At 41.2% G+C, this 20,957-nt stretch overlaps 2 protein-coding genes across 2 annotated transcripts; both read right to left on the bottom strand.

The window, feature by feature from the left end:
- Nucleotides 1-680: 680 nt before the first annotated feature.
- adnpb (activity-dependent neuroprotector homeobox b) lies at nt 681-12,946 on the bottom strand. Its single transcript, XM_079238723.1, has 4 exons — nt 12,581-12,946; nt 5,574-5,690; nt 4,966-5,058; nt 681-4,787 (listed from the first exon to the last, which is right to left on the bottom strand). The coding sequence occupies exons 2-4, from the start codon at nt 5,679-5,681 to the stop codon at nt 1,764-1,766; spliced, it is 3,225 nt and encodes a 1,074-aa protein (XP_079094849.1). The 5' UTR covers nt 5,682-5,690; nt 12,581-12,946; the 3' UTR covers nt 681-1,763.
- Nucleotides 12,947-13,872: 926 nt separating this feature from the next.
- Nucleotides 13,873-17,498, bottom strand: dpm1 (dolichyl-phosphate mannosyltransferase subunit 1, catalytic). The gene is made up of 9 exons (XM_079238828.1): nt 17,356-17,498; nt 17,000-17,099; nt 16,101-16,134; nt 15,944-16,020; nt 15,739-15,764; nt 15,505-15,600; nt 15,247-15,315; nt 15,044-15,158; nt 13,873-14,603 (listed from the first exon to the last, which is right to left on the bottom strand). Exons 1-9 carry the CDS (start codon nt 17,484-17,486, stop codon nt 14,499-14,501), a joined length of 753 nt encoding a protein of 250 aa, XP_079094954.1. The 5' UTR covers nt 17,487-17,498; the 3' UTR covers nt 13,873-14,498.
- Between the last annotated feature and the right edge of the window lie 3,459 nt (nt 17,499-20,957).

Below are 20,957 nucleotides of genomic sequence, written 5' to 3' on the forward strand. Positions count from 1 at the left end.
CAGCTAAAGGAAATTGGATCTACAGTACATGCAGAAAAACAAAATGCAAACAATCAATGAGACCTAAACAGAAGAAAACATTGCAGCAGACTAGTGAAGTGGCAAATTCACAGATGTACTTTCATGATTTGTACACGGTTCTTATTCCATTGATCAAAAAGACGTTTGTGGATGCTGAGGCCTTTTTCCAGCACGACAGCACGCATTGCCACAGAACAAAGGTTTTAACTTTCTTCAGGAAAGACTTGAAGACAGGACCACTAAAGTCCTCCAATCGGAGTTTAAATTTATAGAAGATATATATATATAAAAAAAAAAAAAGGTCCATAATCTTGGTGAAAACAAATTAGTTTAACGTAAATTTAACAACTAAACTTCAGAACAGAATAAAACCTCATTGGATCCTCAACAGTGCTGATTCCATAATTGTTGTCAGTTTTATTAGTCATACACCTTACAGTCTGTCCCAGGCCAAATCCAAGGCACTTTATTGCCTGCTGTACAAGTTAAACATGACACCACCTGGGAATCACTTTTACCATGTTTCTTTAGACAAAATCCACACGGCAATGTTAAAGATTTAAAGAATTAATAGAAAGTTTAGGGGGAAACTGCACTGAAAGATGGTGTTATAGAAATCTTTAAAAGACGGGTTTTTTTTAATAACTATTACTGTTCATCAACTCAAACTATGACTCATTTGTGTGCCAAATCCTTTTGTTTTTTATTTCAACTGAATACCTGCCACAGCCTCTGGTTTGGTGAGAATCACATTTACCACATTGTCCAATAATGCTTCAAGTGAAAAATGGAAAAAACAAATTCACACAGTTCAGAGAACACATTTTAAACACAAACATCGCTTTTTGAAACAAAGAGAAAAATACATTTGCTTTCACTTTTGTGGACGCCAGTTTAGTGCTCATTGTTCAGTCTTGGGAGCCAAAGAAACTTTAGATAAAACAGAAAACAACCCAAATACAGTACAGTCAAAGCTAATGAGTGATAGCTGCAAAAAAAAGTCAGTAAAATCCTCATTTGGTCTGTCAGAATAAAAGTAGTTCGGTGCTGCCTTTCCGAGCAAATAGAAAAAAAAAAGTTTAAAAAAAAAAAAAAAAAAAATCCCATTTAAAGAAATATTTGCAAAGAAATTATTTTTTTAAACCAAAAAAGAAAAAAACAAAAAAACACACAAGATACCAGCCATGAAAGCGACATCTATTGTTAAACATAACAATGGAGAACATATGAGGCTACCGCACACACGGGTAATAGCGAATATTTAACTGTACATGTACAGCAACATGTGTCCAGTCATGTCTAAAAGGCTGTTTAAATTTACACTACCTACCTCAGTATAACTACATGAAAACAATGAATTATCTGGTTACCTTAAAAGCTTTTACCTCAAAACAAGTCAAACATGTCAGCCACAGTCAGGCGCAGTGGCTAAATCAATAACTCCTGAAGTCAATGCCATAAAGAAGGCAAAACCTTTTTATCATTTTGTTTGGTGTAACTTCAATCTTTGCACCATCCCTTCTCACGTAGGAAAAGAAATCTGAACAACCCTAGTTTCTTGTCGAGTCCTGCCTTTAAGTATCGGTCAATGGCTTGTTAGAGTCGTCCCTTCGTCACTGCCTCCGTTGCTCGGTTTAATTGCAGTGTCCTTCAGTTGAGAAGAGGCGGATTTATTTGGCATGGATCCAAACTGAAATGCCTCAGACTGAGTTATTTTTTTTTTGTTTTTAGTTTTTATTCAGTCAGACTTGTTTGCCCAGCTGGGCTTGATCTCTCCCACTTCTTGCAGACGATGGTACAAACTTGGGAATAATGATGGGAAGAGCATCTCTTCCTTTAGAGGCCTGTCTTCCTGAGCCTTCTGAAGTTCCAAAGCCATTCTCTACATGTGCCCCTACCTCCCCATCATCATCGTCGTCGTCATCGTCGTCATCATCATCATCATCATCGTCATCATCTTCGTCATCATCTTCGTCCTCCTCATCATCATCATCATCATCATCGTCGTCGGACATGTCATCTAGAGCTGAAACTATCTTGGCGTCTGTCCTTGACTCTGTACTCTCCTTCACTCCAGTAAGCTGCTGGTTGCCATGGAGATCTACCTCTCCCACTGGTTTGTTATCCTTCTGCTGTTCTTCCTCTTCACTGTCAGAGTCGATGGAAATGGGCTCAGAAAGGTCTAGAGGCAGTTTCTGCGGTAAGGTGCTTCTGATTGTCTTGGTTTGGACTCTATTCAGTTTACTGGGATTGGGAAGAGATGGAGTTACTTTCAACCCTTTCAAATTACTGGTTGGCTTTCGAGTCACTCCACCATTAGCAGCTACAAATTCCTTGTGTCTCTGGAGAGCCTGCTCTGACACTCCCATGTGTGTCCTTGATGTCCGACGTTTGCCACATCTGCCCTCATATGCACCATCCTCAACAAAAAGCTCATGACTCAGTTTGCTGAGCTCGTGCATGCTGAACCCCAGCAACACTTTGGCATCCTGGGTCTCACATTCCTGTACGCATTTTCTTCTATTAGCAACAAAGTGGCTGGAGATGTCAGACTTCCACAACCAAAGATTAGACGCTAGCTTCTCCACCTCCCGTTGAGTTGGATATGGCGCTCGATTGAAATATTGTGTCAGAAAAGCTTTCCTGGACTCGTATGACTGGTTTTCCTGTCCTTTGGGGTCAAGCGCTAGAACTACAGGTTCATCAGGATTTTCTACAAATGCAAAGGGACCATTGAGATCCCGAGGATGGGCTCTTTCTCCAGGGGGACCAGGTCTCCTTCGTTTTGGAGCGCTGGTGTCGGTGCTATTAAAGCTGGGTCGTTTCAAAGCGCTACTGTGAGATGGACTGGCTCGAGAAGAATGCGCTGCCCGGCTGTCCTGCCCATTCTGAGACTTCCCTACTCCTCGACAGTGCACCAAATGTAGAGTGATGGTAGAAGCAGTCATGTTGCTTGTGTAAACCCCCAAGCAGTGAATACATTTGTAAGTGAGTTTCTTTTCCACGGGGTGAACTGTTTGGATCACCTGGTGCCTCTCTCTAAGGTGGTGGGCCAATGAGTCTGAGATAGGGCCTTTTAGAATGGAAAAACAAAGAGGACACAGTGTTTTGCCCACATCTCTCTTATAGGGCACAGATGCCTGTGGGGCACTCTTGACAGGTGCAATGTCTGGGGGCCCTGAAGGTGTTTTGGGTGAGAGCTGAGGAATCAACCTCTTGCTTGGTATAAGAGAGGCAGACAGTGTTGATGACACAGAGGTGGCATTGTTTTGAGCGTGAAAAGCCACAGACTCCTCAGGAGCATCTCTCATGTTGTATGTAGTGACAATGAGCTGAACATTTTTTGGGTTACCCTGCTGCAGAGTGAGGTCAAAAGTCAAAGGAGAGTCTGTGCGTGGACCCATCCTCTCGTCCGGGTGAGACAGCCGCATGTGGGCCACCATCTTCTCGACGTCATTGAATGTTGCGCGGCAGTGTGGACAGGAGAGGCCGTGGATCAACATGTGGTTTAATAGGGTGTCGCTGGGGAGATAACGGTTGCAGTAGAGACACTTACTGGTAAAATTGTGGATCTTCATGATGTAGTTCGCTACAGCAGGCACCTTCTCTGCTTTGTGCTCCTTCTCAAAATGAGAACTGTAAACATTCTCTGGAAAGAGTTCATTGCAGATTGTACAGATTTTCCATTTCTGGGTGTAGGATGTGCCGAGGACTGAGGAGCCACCTTTTTTCGCTGTAACAGAAGCTACAGTGGTAGCCGCTGCTTGTACACGTGAACCCAGGGGGTTGGATTTGAGTGAAGAAGATGCACCAGCCATAAGTGGGCCACGCAGGTTAACAAGCTGTTTTGCTGCATGTGACTGTTGGGGCACAGAAACCTGGGCATTCCCTGGCAAATTCAGCCTAAGCTGCTGATTACCCAATGAGAATGGCTGGGTGGTCCCAACCTTTAATCCCATTGTATCATGTTTGATTCCAGACAGAAGACTATGAGAGTTGAAGCCGGCCTTTGATGCAATGACAGCTCGATTCAGCTGCTGGGAGGTTGGAGACCTTGTTGTGGCCATTACTGCACCTTTAGGGCCCATCCCAATGATCGTCTTGTCTCCTTGAGTTTTTGGAGGGAACATAATGATGGGCTTTGGTCGGGGGACTATCACACTGGTGTGACCAATCATTGCAGTGACCTGGTAGCCAATCCTCTCATGGTCTTCAATGACATGCTGGACAAGTGCCTCGTAGGTCCGGGGAACAAATAGACACTTCTTGCAATGAATCTGGTTGCTGTTAACATTATTTATGTTGTTACTTTCCGTCTTTCCAGCTGTGCTACCATTATGAGCATTTATCTTCTCACCAGGTTTCACAATATAGGGATGGGCCACTTGCTGAAAGTGTTCCCGGTAAATGTGCTTCCGCACCACATTGTACAAAGGGTCCCTGTAGGTGCACTTCTTGCAGTAATACACTGCCTGCTCAACGCTGTCCCCAATCCTCTTCAGCAGGCCATCCTTCGTCATAATCCCACCAGCTCCTGCCGCCATACCACCGGGGCCCTGCCTTGTAGTGTTGTTGGGCATATGGAAAAGCTTAATGTGAGTTTCCAGAGTCTTTTTGTTGCCATTGAAAGTGCAGTAAGGGCAGTTGAGCAGAATGTTGTTCTCAAAGTCCTCGCTGTGGACGTTGCGGAAATGGCTCTTGTATGCTGAGAAGTACTTGGATGAAAAGAGGCAGCCAGAACAACAGAAAGGCTTTGATCTGTAGTCCTGGAAATGGAGGAAAAGTTTTGATGAGGTTTTTTTTTTTTTATCTCCATCTTCATACAGTTATGTTGACAAAATGTAAGCATAACCCACAAGGATACAAAAACTTAAAAGTTTTCTTTAAACATGAGAAAAAAAGAAGGGGAATTTAGGAGTGTACATTTGCATGTGTGTCACACACCTGGACTTTAGTATGTGATGGTTCCCACATGCAGACATCTTCCCAGCTTGTGTGCTTAATGTACACTTCTGGAGGGGTGAAGTCTTTAAAGTCCTAATAAACAAAGAATGAAAGATGAGTAAATGATTGTGATGTAAGAAATATCATTGCCCACAACCAGACGTATGGGGTGTACCACTACCCTTAGTGGGTCTTTGTCCCAGGTAAAACTAATGGCTGAGCCTAAACCGACATCTCCTCCCCCTAAAGCTGGATTTATACTTGAGTAGCAGCTGTGTATTAAGGCATCCCTGCCATAGGTTCGCATAGAGCCACAGAGGCTTGACCAATACCTCTTCCAGACCTGATGTGCACCCATACTATGCAGCATGTTCACGTAGAAGTATTCCCTTGAGACTGGTCAGTTTGTGATGACATGTTTCTGAAATTCTGAATCTTCTCGCTGTATTTGTGCAGTAACCACCATTTTAAACAACACACAATTATTTATCTATTTGCTTCCCTAAACTTATGAGGACACAGTGCGCCACGTCGTTCGCTATTGTTGCTCTAAAACAGGAAGTGCTCGTAGGAACAGAAGTGATCAAGCAAACTCTGAGCATGCTCACCTCTAGGTGATCTCTGCAGAACTCCAGGCCGATGTCTCCCAAGACTTTCTTGACATTTTTCCTGGCTTTCCGTAAACTGCTGAGGTTATTGACAGGGAGCTGGAACATTCTGCCGTCCTGAAAAGAAAAGACAAAAGGCAACAATCAGCAGGTGTGAGGCAACACAAAACTAGTCCGTAAATGGTTTGAATAATTTGTCTGAAAATTTCTGGTTGTTTACCTTTTAACTCATAGTTAAGTAAAGTCCCATGAAAAGGCTTTATAGACTTAACATATAACTACCCATTAAAACAATGGTCTTTTAGCACGTAGAGATGTTCATTTTAATAAATTAAAACATCATGATTGACAACTGCTCACTTTACAATAAATTGCCCAGATATTACCCACCCATTTCCCTAAGAAATAACATTCTTGCAGAAGGAAATGATAAGACCTATTTTTCATTGAAATCCTGACATGCTATTGTTTGAGTAGCTGTATTTATTTTGAGTGTCAGAAAGTAAGAATAAACCAGGAGACATGCAACAGATGTGGCTAAAAGGAATCCAGTCAGCACTATTTAAATTTCTATTTTTTACATAATTAGGCCTGGGGGTAGTTTTCTGTTGCAGAAAAAAGAAATTAACACTGTCCTGTTGACAGAAGGTCCCTGGATCAGAAGCCTGTCTGTGAAGTTAGTTTATACCTGGTGTTAGCTTCTGACTGGACCGTGTTCTGTAGTAGTCTTAAACTTAAAGTAGCACAACGTAACTTTCTGACATTAAAAAGGTGTGTTTCTGAATAGTTTTAATGCCAAATGACTCTTATCAAATACAATTCTGGAGCATTTGCTGTCCAGCAACATCCCAAAGCTGAGAAACCACATTTTGCAACTTTTTATTCGGAGACCTACATCATATTATAGCAGAGTTCCATTTTATGTTACATGCCAGCAACTGGATATCAACACACTGCCTGTTTTGAACGACTATTGATTTAAAATAACATAACAGCTTACACATTTTTAGAGGAAGAGAGGCAAAGCAAGAGAGAAAGGAAAAGATTAAGAAATTCAATCTGCAAGCAGCATTGGAGGCCATCGCACCGCCAACAACACCATGTCACCACTGCTTTAACTGGCAATCTTCCTCCTATAGCCCATTAGCTCTCCCCTACAGTTTTGCACTCATTTGTGTAATGGTTTCCTGAATTAGGTGGTCAACATGCTCCTCAACAGGGCCAATGACTCCTTAGTGTGCCAAGTAATGATCTCTGAAATGTTCAGGACCATGTTTCTGACACATAGTTATCAATTCATACAAATGGGAGGGGGACTTTTACACAAATGTGACTGTATGTGGCCACTATGTGGCGCTCTGATTTTGGGTGGGTATTTATTTGGACACATGATCAGGATGGGACTTATCCAAACAATTTAAAAAAAATACAACCTGAAAACTTCCTTTTTCACAGAAAGGAATTGAAATCTCACAGAAAGCCATTTTAATCACAATCCTGTAAGAAGTCAGTTGTCTTTACAATCCTGTCTTGGTTAAGGATGACAATAATGAGTCTGATTTGGAAGTAAAGGCATGACAGTGTGAAATATATAGGAATTCCTGTTTTCACTGGGTATGGCTATGTCAATGCAACTGAGATATGAATGTCTAGGTCGTCAATGTTACTTATGTTAAGTTTATTAGACACTGGATGGTGTTTAGAACAGACAGAAAGACTTCACATGATAAACAGGGTGAAACCGCAACTTTGAGCAGAAACCATGGCCACGCTTACTGAAATATTGCTTTTGATAACTTTTAATCACAATGGTCACACACCCATCCTGAAAAAGTATTTATCAGATATGATAAAATCCCTAGAAGGAGTTTGTTCAAATTTAAGAGGCAAAAAAGGCCAAAATCACAGCAAAAATCAAGGTTTAAGTCAAGATGGCCAACTTCCTGTTTTGATTTAACCATGAGTCCAAGAGGCTTTTTTGTAGATCTTGACATGATGCATGTGTGTACCGAATTTCATCCATGGTGGTGAACATAGTGGGCAGAGCTGACTGAATCAAATATTTTGTGTGTGTGTGTGTGTGTGTGTGTGGTGTGGGGGGGGGGGGGGGGGGGGGGGGGGGGGGGGGTCTAAAGAATCGTTTTGGCATCTTCTCAGAATATTTGAATGCATACTAGTTTGGGGCAAATCGTCCTGAGTTTTCGGACATCTTCAGGGCCCCCAAAAAACAATTCATTAGGGAGAAAGGAGAAGAAAAAACAATTCTTGTTGTAGTAGTAGTAGTAGTAGTAGTAGAAGTAGTAATAATAATAATAATAATAATAATAATCTAGCATTACAATAGGCCTTTGCACCGCCTTTGGTGTGAAGGCCTAATATTACAAGTCAATCTTGGACTGACTTTTACTGCATGGAAAGAGCTCATAGTAAATGTAGGATAAATGACGGTTGTCAAATTAGTCATCATTAGGGGTGCCTCGCTGAGAATCTACTAAAGTTTAGTAGTACTTCTATAAAAATGTTAAATTTTCTCTCTGAATGACTTAAATAAATCGGTCCTGGGCAACACTGAATGATCACCAACACACTGCAGTGAAGTTACTTGTGTGGAGCAGTTTCACAGACTCATTCAGCATAAATTCAGATAAATTTAACTTGTTAATTTTGCCCGTCTTTGGTTGGAGCACCACTACCAAATTCTACGCCTATTAAAAAATAAAGTGGAAATACTGGAGCTCATGTCTGAGAAGATATTAAGTTCACCAAATAAAATTCAGGAATATAATAAACCATTTAACGACTAATACTGATGCCCTGTTTTTTGCTGACCACGACTGAAACTTTGGCTTTGAGTTTATTTGAATATAAAGTGTGGAACTGGGATGTTACCACACATGGACACTCAAAATGGAGACATATTTTCCATACCAAGTATAATAAGCTTTTCCTATGCAGACGCGTTATATCAGATATGAATTAGATCAATTACTGAATGTAAATTTAGTTGTGTTTCAGCATGAGTGCCTTTCTGGACACTACACCTATTACCCGATATTGACTGTGAAGGTGCCTGTGCTGAACCTAAATACACCAAACAACAAGATCGAATTTAACGTACGTAAGGCTGCACGTTTGTTTTGGTCCAGTCAATTCATACATCACGATCAGCCTCGTTTGCAATGGGGTGGGGATTAATGTGGGGAGGTAGGGCTTGGCGATATGACCAAAATCTCATCCTGATATAGCTCATTATATATCCTCATAAGGATATAAAACTGTTTGTGTAATTTTGTGTCAGTCATCAGTTATGTGTCAGATGTGCTTGGCAACGGCAGCAGTGATTTCCTGCCATCTGCGGGAACTATGGCCGTATGACGTTTCACGGGTAAATGCCTGTTACAGCGTTTACACCTGGAATTTATTATGATCGCTTCCACCACCGCTTGATGCCGCTTTTGGTTGTTGACTCTATTTTTTATTCTGTATTCTTTATCCTGTTTTAGTTGTGTCGGAGTCCATTGTTGGGACTGTGAGCTAGTCTGTTGTCGGTTCCACGTCGTTTTTTTTTTTTTTTCCTATATCCAACCCGCATCCATGCAACAGAAACTTCCCTTCTTTTAAGAACAAGCACATCAGTTTGGGTTGGCTGGTCATCTTTTAGTGAATTACTCTGCTCTGAAACGCGTCTGCTACCATCTTCCTCCATGTTTGTTGATATATTGCAGCTAGGGCTGGACGATATGATAATATACATTGTTTGAATGATAGAAAATGTCTATCGTTTCATATTAGGCTCTATCAGTTACAACCCGATAAGATGCTTTACTGCAGTATTTTATGTCAAGACGTGCTTTATGGCATGCACGCCATAAATATTTATGTGAAAAATCACTCAACTGAGTGATTTGTCTCATTTTCACACATATGCATGCGGTATATATCATTAAACAAATAAACAAAAAAACAAACAAAAAACATAGGGCTGTTTATACAAACATTCACTGCATCAACTAAATTTCCACTGTAGATTATTTGGTTAAACTTTCCGACAAGCTCCCTAGGAATATTTGCAGATGATAACTGACACAGTGGATATGGTTACATGATGTTTTTTAAGTCGGAATTAATAATTTGGAATTAAATAATTCGAAATTCATATATTGTCCTACGAGTTTACATGAAAATAATTCCGAATGGAGGTTTAAATGAAACACGTCCTCACTTAATTTCTCTTTAGAGCGGTGGGTTGGGAAGGGTTCTGATTAGACAGAGGGTGCAAGTGACGTATGACGTATACAGGAAATAAACAAAGTTGGCTCCCTGCTTCTCGTCTTTTCAGTCGTAACTTGTAAAACCTACATAATAAGTACCAGTTTTGCCGGCTTTTTTTTTTTTTTTAAATAAATTTTAAGTACCAGCTCAACACGAGCATATTACTTCACTTTTATGCAGCAACTGAAAAGGAGAAGAAAGACAGACCACCGAACACGGGAGGCAAAACAACCCGCGTCATCGGGACAGGGCGAGGTAACGAGCATGCACAGAACGACCGGAATTAATTTAGAGCAGAATAAAAGTTTACATGACATAAGAATTAAATAGATCGGAATTAAAATGCAAATAAACCAGCCACTTATCGGACTTAAGTTTAATTCCAAAAAGAAATTTGCATTAGGAATTAAGAGTTTACATGGTCATTTTTCATCAGTTTAAAAGCGGAATTAACTTTTATTCAGAATTAAACAGGAATTAAAACTCCCATGTAAACATAGCAAATGTGTGCCTGTTGTAGTCTGGTTAGTCTTTCAGACAGTGTTGCTGTTCAATACACTTCTCAGGTGATCTGCATCTTTCCATTTGTTTGCCACTATAGTGAAATATTTTAACATACAGCATTACATTAAGTCATTTAAAAAAAAAAAAAAAAGAGTCATGGGCTGATTTGTAATTTCAACTCTGAATTTACAGGATATCAGGTAATATTATCTAATCTACATAAATATCTGTCAGGAGTTATGCTGGAACAGGCCTGGAGCTAAAACATCTTCCCATCAGTTATACCTATAATGCTACTGCTGCTCATTATATTGTGTTTTGAGATCCAATTGATATTTGCAACAGAAAGTAAACATTTAACCTCCTTGCCAAAGCAGCAGGTACTATACACCTATCGAGATCAGAACTTCCACGTGGGAAGGTCAAAGGTCACTGATGCACAATGATATAAAGGCAACAGCTTGATGACAAACAGCTATGACTGCCTCAGTTTGTTTTGCATTGTAGAAACAGAAGAGGGGATGTGGACACCAGCTGCTATGCTGTCCTGGAGACCTCCTCTACATCTGTGTGTTTGAGTAGGAGAAAGACATAGACTCACCCTCCCCATCTTTTTTTACTGCTTCTCTCCCTCGCTTGTAGATGGCGCTAGAGAGGACTACCATTATGTAAGCCTCCCTATATTCTGCCTGCCCCTTTTTCTCCCTGCCTTGCAATACCATCATGGAATGGCGCCTCCTATTGAGTAAGCAGCAGCCCCTACAATATGTCTGCAGTAGAGGGGGGGGGTTGGAAGGGAACAAGAGGAGGGACAGAAGGAGTGAGACAGATCAGGGGAGGGTGGGACGATGAGGTGTAGAGGGTGAGGGAACTGGGAGGAAGAGGAGGAGGAGGAGGAGGAGTGTGGAAGGAGCGAGGGGGGGGAGAGATGAGAGGAAAGGGGAGAGGACAGAGTGAGCAACGGACGTGGAGGGGGGAGGGGAAGGGATAGGATGGGAAGGCAGGGAGGTTGGACAGACTGGCTCAGAGGAGAAGGTGGGTGAGGAAAGTCAGGGGGAGAGAGATATAATGGAAGAGGGTGAGAGAAAGAGGGGGCGATGGATAAGAGGGCAGGGGAGAGAAGAAAAAAAAAAGCAAAAGAGAGGCTGAGTAGGAGGGAAGGGAGGGAGAGAAGGAAGAGGAGAGGGAGGAAATGCAAAGGGAGGCTGCTCTGCTGAGGGTTGCTGGCAGAAAACTGGTTTCCCCCTTGTTCAAAAAAACCAAGAGGCCTTCAAACCTCCAGCTCTTTATACTCACTCAGTTCTCCTGCAGGACATGATGAGCAATGCTCTGACTGGACAGTTTACACTTCCCACATGTGCATGTTTACTTAGGGGACAAGCTCCTGGTGGCATCCACATCCACAGCGATGGAGGAAAAAGTTTGAGATGCTTTAAATGCAGATGAGCTAGTTTTACCTCCAGGGTCAACACCTGTCTGTAACCCTTTGCAATTAAGCTGAGCAACTGCATTAGAGACTCAGTGTGGTTGTTAGTCCATTGTCAAATGCACACATTCCTTTCCCCCTTGGATCAAACACCATAAGTACATCTCAACCCAGATGTTGCCTGGATGTTGTTCATATGCTTGTATTTATACGCACAACTCCACATGATCATTTATAACCTTCTCCGTATAAACGTGTGTTTATCAATACAGCTTTACTCTCAACAGTGGGAGTCATTCTCACCCTGGTGATATTTATATTGCAATATTCAACAGATTTAACAGTGGGCATTAAAACACGCAGTCTGAATCAATTAATCTGACAGGCTCCAGATCGATAGCTTTGGTAGAGATCTGCTGTCACTGACAAAGAATTGGGGGGGAAAAAAAAAAAAGGGGGGGGGGGGAATACCGCGCTGAGTTAGCATGCTAAGCTTGCCAACTCGCACCAACAGCATGGGTTGTTTAAAACTCATGTCCACACCTTTTTCCACACTTCCCCACGCAGAATAGGTGACTACGTCACGTTCAGTCTTATCAACAAACTAATGCATATTTCATTTATTCATACACTTGCACTTAAAACCCAAAGAAACATTAGCTCCTATTTGCAGTCAAGTTGCCTTAGCTTTCGTTCACCACCATCCATCCATCCACCAGCACAGGTAGGTAGGTAGGTAGGTAGGTATGTAGGCAGCTACTCAACACTGGGGACTATATCCAACATTATGACATGTAAAGTTTACCTGTTTTCACATCCAGTGCTCCCGTCTGAGTGATATATGCCACCCCAGGATGACTGAGGCGACGTATGGGCACTTTCACTTGTTCAGATATGTCGACTATTTCTTCTCAGGTGCCTTGTGAGAGAGGGAGAGAGAGCAAGGCAGCCCGCCGTCGATCGACCCTCCAAACCTGCGTGCCCCTCGCCGACAAGGGCTATCCTCTTCCCTCCGGTCGGCAAACGGGAACAGAAAGCGCCCAATCTTCATCAGACAAATAAAGCCTCCATTCCCCGGAGGGGTTAGGGAGAAAGGAGAAACTACCAACCTTCCCGTCTCTTGTAGAATAATTACCTTAACTCTGCCTTTAATATCCTGGTAATATCGCTATGCCCATTCTCCTCTGACAGACAATACACATCCAGCCTGGAAACTGCCCTATCCAAAATGGCGCAAATAAAAGGAGCGGAAGTGACATCTACTTCATTAGCATAATAATATCATTGTGAGACCCTCGTGAGCCCGCCTCATTAAAACTCCTGATTGGTTTGTCAATCAGTTTGGCCAATTAAGCGAATGTATGTAGAAATAAATATATGCGTAGTCCCTAAAAGCCTGAAACTGGCTTTGGTTTCTGTGTCTGAGTCAGAGGGGTAAACAACTCGGCGCGGTAGTTTCCACGACTGGCCGATAGCGGGCGTCCTTCTGTGGTGGGCTTTTAGCATTTCATGCGCATGTGCACTGTGGCTACATCTGGCGGTCCTCCCCTTCCCTGCGGAGTCGGATGTGCACAGTGCCTCACCACTCAGCTGGACGGTTGATCCAACGCTTGGTGGCGCTGTAGTGATGCGGCTCGAAGGCTCTGGCCCAGTCCTGCCAAAGCGACCGGGACTACTTTCCTGCACTGTGCCAGCCTGAAGTAAAACATTATCCCAGTAAAAAAAATATACATAGTAGTTTATATTGTTTTGTGAATACTGTAACTTTAGCAGCTTAGACACACCTTTCTTTTTTCTCTCTTTCTCTCCCTTCAACTTCTTTTTTCCCTCTTTCCCTGCCAGGTCCAGCATGGCCATATCAGGACTGATTACAAAAAAAATATAAAATAATAATAATAAAGATATTCAGATTATCAAGGGCAGCCATATACATGAGATGTCTCTCTTGTCAGAGCAAATCTGTCTGGCAAAAATATGACACGCAGATTGCTGTTCTGTATGCTGAGATACAGGACAGGACATGTTAAAACAAAACACACAAAAAAAAAACCCATTGAGTTTGAGATTGTAAAAGGTTTTATTCAGCTAGGGTGTATTCTTCTTTTATAGGGCGCTCCTTTATCACAGTCTTTATCTGCTAATCCTCGTCAAGATTTAATCAATGGAATTAATTTTGTGTCTTAAAGACAAAAACACAGAAGTAACATACAAGTTTTACTCCAAACTGAACAGCTTATGTTGCTGAGTTCGAGCTGGAACTTTTTGTTTTATTCAGAATAATCCAGAACAGGCCCGACATGACCCTGCACATGATTTTTATGAAGGGAAAACCAATAACAACATAACACATCAAGCAACATAAACAATTCGTTTTAATACAAATGCAAGTGCAGCACTTGAACTTGTGCGACAACCTTGTTTGAGCCAAGTCCAGCAAATTGTCTGAAGTGGGAATGATCAATGTGCTTATACTACAAGTGATTAAAGAGGATGATGGGAATGTAAAGCACTATATTCCATCAGGATTCTGAGGAAATTATATTATATAATTTTATTGATGTCTTGCCTTGTTATCCGCCATCATGGCACTATGAGACCAAAGGGAAGGACAGTGCTTTTTCCCCTCATTACTATTCTCATGTGACTTCTGAATCAAAGACAGACTTTAAGGCTGAGAGAAATGCTAGAATGTTGAAGGATGTCCACATGGAGCACATTGTTGATCATGTCGTGGCGAAGAGTGTGAGTAGTCCTTTCACAAATGATAAAATTTCATTCCCTCCAAGTTTGGATTCTCCGTAAACTCGATCTACAAAGGAAATTGGTACCTGTGGTGTGGAAAAACATTTTTCAGAGGAGTTTTAGGTTTAGGGTAAAGATAAGGATAAAAAACAGAGAAAATAGCATTTTTCTTATAAAGAAAACAATACGTTTTTCAAAATTTATCAACTGTGTGACTGTGAAAGAACTTCTAATGTACATCTGGGTCTACTTTTTAAACTGGTTCAGGTATGATGGATATGACCTGATCTATTGTGGTTTATATTCAGAAAATGTAAGGAATTCCTTCTTGGAGATATTTATTTAAAAAATATGAACATTTTACAGGAATCTCAAAGACTTTTTAACACCATAATTGAAGTAAAAAAGCAGAATTAACAACAAAAATGTGAAACAGGGACCAAATTCAGCGCTATGGCAGGATGTTTGACACAAACAGAAAATATTCATCTTGGAAAAAAAAAAGCCAAAACAATTAATATCTCACCTCTCCGATTGAATAGTTGAGTTGTCTGGCTCGGACGATCATCTCCATCTGAAAGACATACCCTTTGGACACACAGCGCTCCACCAGACTCTCCAACACCTTTTTCTTGTAGAGTCTAAAACAAAATGCAGCACAGGTAGGAAAACACAACCACATGCACCTAAAATAAAAACAACACTGGCATTGATGTGCTGAACATTTACCTGAAGCTACCCGTAAGGTCAGAAGCTCCCGGTCTCAACAACACTTGGGTCAAAAAATTTGCTCCTCGGCTGGGAGGATATAGAAAAAAAAATCTCAATTATTTAACATTTATTTTATCAGGATTGAGATTAAATGATTTCTTTGCAAGCACAGCCTGACCAACATGGCGGCAGTATCACAGGACATCGCATTATACAAGACCTAATATTACAACACACACTGAACACACATTTACAGCATTCACAACTAGCTGATACCTGATGAGTTTCCTGCGCAGGTCCCAACCGTATACACCTCCATTGCCTTGGTATCGAGTACCAGACACTAGATCATAATCTCCTTCCTTCTGCTTTCTGATAATTAATTAAAAAAAAAAAAAAAAAAAAAAATACTAAACCTTACATATTTTTTCCAATCATAATCATTTCACTGTACAGATGAGCAGAAAAGTAAGAAATAAAATAAAAAAAACCTTTAATTAAAACACTTACTCAATAAATTCAGGGATGAACTTGGGCTAAAAATGAAAAAAAGAAAGAAAAGAGAAATAAAATACCAAGCTGTACAAAACAATTTACTGAACTTACTAAATTTTACTAAAGTACTAAAGTTTAAAAAGGAAAAAAAAAGGTAAATGTAATCTAACTGTCTGATCATCTTGAGGTTTAGAAACTAAATTGAACATGTGCTACTCACATGGTGAGACAGATCTGCATCCATAATGATGATGAAGTTCCCAGTAGCGTGTTTCATGCCATGGATGTAGGCAGTACCTTGGAACGAAAACAGAACAGTCATTACTGGTGAACTTGTATCACTGAAACATGCATTTTTTTGACAGTTTCAGTCTTACCTAGGCCTAATTTTTTTGCTCTTGGTCGAAGAAGCTGAAATGCAAAAGATTACATAACTTATTAAGTATGGGATACATTTTTATTGTCTACAATATTGTACAGTTTTGCACCAGCCGTCTGTCACCTCTAATGTCTTGATATATTATCAGAAAAACAGGAAAGGACTTCAGCAACTTATAAAAATATGTGCAAATGTAAATGTAAACATATTAGGCCAGTTTTTCTAAAATGCTTACTAACTTTAAAGTCAGTATTCATAACAAGCACATTTACTCTTCATCACAACCTGAACCCTCTGGTCAAGCTTTCTTGTCATTTCTGGAAGTAGTCTTAAGATTGTTCTCCAGGCTTGCTTAAAGGACATTTAAACGTTCTCAACCAGTTGCTCTGTAACAAACATCTTGGTTGACCAAACTACTTTTTGTGTGTGTGTGTGTCTGTGTGTGTGTGTAAAACTGTCTTATCTTTGGCGCTTTTCCTGAATGCAACCACAGAAACAAGTGTCTGTGACAGAGCAGCAATCAAAGCGGTATTGGTATTATTTATAATAGCTCTTTGCTATGTTGTCTGTTATGTGCAGACAGGTTTATCCACTGCTGAATGATTAATTTCTCAATATTAACTAAACTTGAGCAAAAATACACATTCCTCTAAAAATGATCTGGTAGAAAGACTGGACTGGGAGTGAGTAAGGAGGGAGAAAATGCCAAAGGCAAACCAGAAATACTTCAAAATATTACAATAAAGCTTGGCTCGTTGAATCATATTAAAACAATGAAACTGGTTCAAACTTTTATACTTACAGAAAATGCTTAAAGTTAGCAGCTTAGCTTGTGGACGAAAAACAACATGTCTTTAATCAGATTGATCACACAACCTTTTGCAACGATTAACTTACTATTTTATCCTCTCCATATATTTTCTGCAACTGCTCTGCCACTTCCAATGTCCCATCTGGGCTCCCGTCGTCTATGACAATAATCTCGTATTTGTATCCGCTGCAAATTAAACAAAAAGACGGTTTTAATTTACGTCCCACTCTCACAAAGGAACAAGTGCATTAAGTATGACAAAAATGTCTGTTGCAGGAAAATTAACATTACCACAAGACATTAGTGAGCTATCGTTAAGCACATAAAACCAGTTTGCTACTTGGTATTAGCTCCGCTTTGAGAGACAGCTCATCACTGACTTTAACACGGCGGCGACGTCAGCTCGAGCTAGCAGAGCAGGTCTGCTGCCTCGCGAACTTACCTTTCCCCGAAATATTTCACCAGAAGCCACACGATCAGAGGCAGGTTTTCTCTTTCGTTATAAGTAGGCAATAAAACGGAGTATTTTTCTTCCTCGTTTTGGTTTAGCTGTGAAGCTTTTCGGCTTGCCATGGTGACGTGAGACAATAATCAGGTTACGCAAAGTCGAAAAGAGCGTCAGGGGACTTCCGGTTTGGTGTTGTCAAAATAAATCCAGGATAGTTCAGTGATGTTGGCGACATTGGCAACTTACATTTATTTTCAAATAATTAAGCAAGTAAATAAGTAAATGAAAGCAAAAAAATAAATAAAATAAAAACGTCGCAAGGAGCTACTCCTAACCATGGACAGTACATCTTGCCTCAGCATTACATACGACATAGCAGACCTCATTCTACTATTTTAAGAAATGTATATCTTATTTTAGGATTTTGAAAATTATATATTTTTATACTGTCTTAAATACAAACAATTACTTTTTTCCCCTCAGTTGAGTTCTTTTGTAAATTGTTGCAATGTCATTCCATGTGAATTGTACGACATATTGTGAGTTAAAATAAAGCATAAAAAAAAGCTCATTCTACTACATTATCCTTCTGTTGCACTGTCACACATCTTTCACCTTTCAGCATTTCGGTTCAACAACTAGTGTTCTGGGAATAAGAATAAGACCAGATATCAAATATTTTATTTATATATAAACTGGCGTCTCTCACACACCGGAAATTAGCTACACCAATACAAGGTAACTTAACAAAGTTACTTTTGTCCACTAGGTGGTTGGAACTTCCTAATACCACTGGAAACTATTTAATTCCCGTAGTAGTTAAGAAGCAGAATGAACAACATTAACGATGGTCTAATGAAAAATAGCTTTTCAACATCGATTTCCTAAGAGCGCTCTGCTAGTTTGCTTTAACTAGAGTAAACTAACATTCAACTCTCTCTTTAGACATACATGCATAAATACATACACTGCTCAAAAAATGAAGGGAACACTTAAACAACATGATGTAACTCCAAGTCAACCATACTTTTGTGAAATCAAACTGTCCACTTAGGAAGCAACACTGATTGACAATCAATTCCACATGCTGTTGTGCAAATGGAATAGACAACTGATGGAAATTATAGCCAATTGGCAAGACACACCTAATAAAGGAGTGATTCTGCAGGTGGTGACCACAGACCACTTCTCAGTTCCGATGCTTCTGGCTGATGTTATGGTCATTTTTCAATGCTGGCGGTGCTTTCACTCTAGTGGTAGCATGAGTGGCTCAGGTAGTGCAGCTCATCCAGGATGGCACATCAATGCGGGTTGTGGCAAGAAGGTTTGCTATGTCTGTCAGCGTAGTGTCCAGAGCATGGAGGCGCTACCAGGAGACAGGCCAGTACATCAGGAGACGTGGAGGACAACAGAGTTGTTGCCGTGGGAGGGCAACAACCCAGCAGCAGGACCGCTACCTCCTTCTTTGTGCAAGGAGGAACAGGAGGAGCACTGACAGAGCCCTGCAAAATGAGCTCCAGCAGGCCACAAATGTGTCTGCTCAGTCAGAAACAGACTCCATGAGGGTGGTATGAGGGCCCGATGTCCACAGGTGGAGGTTGTGCTTACAGCCCAACACCGTGCAGGACGTTTGGCATTTGCCAGAGAACACCAAGATTGGCAAATTCACCACTGGTGCCCTGTGCTCAGACGTGACAGAGTCTGGAGACGCTGTGGAGAACGTTCTGCTGCCTGCAACATCCTCCAGCATGACTGGTTTGGCAGTGGGTCAGTAATGGTGTGGGGTGGCATTTCTTCGGAGGGCCAAAACAGCCCTCCATGTGCTCGCCAGAGGTAGCCTGACTGCCATTAGGTACCGAGATGAGATCCTCAGACCCCTTGTGGGACCATATGCTGCTGCGGTTGGCCCTGGGCTCCTCCTAATGCAAGACAATGTGAGACCTCATGTTGCTGGAGTGTGTCAGCAGTTCCTGCAACATGAAGGCATTGATGTTATGGACTGGCCCACCCATTCCTCAGACCTGAATCCAGTTGAGCACATCTGGGACATCATGTCTTGCTCCATCCACCAACGCCAAGTTGCACCACAGACTGTCCAGGAGTTGGCGGATGCTTTAGTCCAGGTCTGGGAGGAGGTCTGACGCCTCATCAGGAGCATGCTGAGGCGTTGTAGGGAGGTCATACAGGCACACGGAGGCCACACACACTACTGAGCCTCATTTAGACTTGTTTAAAGGGCATTGCATCAAAGTTGGATCAGCCTGTAGTGTGTTTTTCCACTTTCATTTTGAGTATAACTCCAAATCCAGACTTCTATGGGTTGATATGTTTGATTTTCATTGATAATATTTGTGATTTTGTTTTCAGCACATTCAACTATGGAAAGAACAAAGTTTTTAATAGAAATATTTCATTCATTCAGATCTACAACGTGTTACTTTATTGTTCCCTTTATATTTTTGAGCAGTGTATATATTCATTCATTTTCCTAACTGCTTTTTCTGATTAAAACTTGTTCCATACTCCACGAGAAGCAAGAACTGAGTTCTTTTTCTCGAGGCTGCAAGAACAAGAAAAAACGTCTTGTTCGGCAGGTGCATACATCCTCCACGAGAAGCACGTCTGCAGCGGGGAGGGATCACTGCAGGGGGCGATGTCTGCTTTCCTGTGCAGTGAACCCGGTTGTTACCTCCGCCAGGTTATGTGTTTCCCGGCGTCTTTTTGCTCAAGATAACTTAAAAGGTTACGGGCGGATTTTTATTAAAAATTTCAAGAGTTATTGCAAATATAAAAAAAAAACAAAAAACAAAAAAAACCCTAATTAAATTCAGGTGGTGATCGAGATCACCGTTTGGATCCAGGAATGTTTTAAAAGGATTCTTTAACATTGTGCTTGGCGGAGGTTTCCACTCTCAGAGAGCTTTTCTAGTTTCATATTTAACGAGCAACTTCGTCCGCGGCAGGACGGGTCGTGCACGCGACTGGGTCCGAGTGTTTTAATGCCACATGTAAAACTGTTCGTACTTTCTCACCACCTCGATCAGCTGTTTTGTCAAAACAATCCGTTTTACCTGCAACAGCAAACACAGGGAAGCAGCAACTCCGCTTCATGCTTTCTCCATGTTAACGACGCCCACCTCACATGTCCGACCAATCACACGATACTTCTCGCAGCTCCGCAAGAAAAAAAGCCCGGTGTGTCAAGAACTGTCCTCAAACACGTCCGCGAGAACAAAATGACGTCATTTTCTTTTCGGCGCCTCGAGAACAAGAAAAAAGTTCTCGCTTCTCGTGGAGTATGTAACAGGCTTTAAGGGTCACAGGGAAGCTGGAGCCTATCCCAGCAGTCTTTGGGCGAAAGGCAGGGTACACCCTGGACACCTCGCCAGTCCAACGCATACACATATACATAAACATATGTGTGTGTGTGTGTGTGTGTGTGTGTGTGTATGCAATAATCACAAACAGTTAGGGATATTTTAATGTTTGTATGATGTCAGAATTTTTGGTAAATCGATTATAATTTTGTGAAATTACTTAATCTGACTTTCTTTAAACTTTTCAATGGACAAGTAAAACTTTTCAAGATTTAAGAT

Source organism: Telmatherina bonti (genome assembly GCF_933228915.1).
Source record: "Telmatherina bonti genome assembly, chromosome: 4".
In the NCBI taxonomy this organism is placed as follows: Eukaryota; Metazoa; Chordata; class Actinopteri; order Atheriniformes; family Telmatherinidae; genus Telmatherina; species Telmatherina bonti.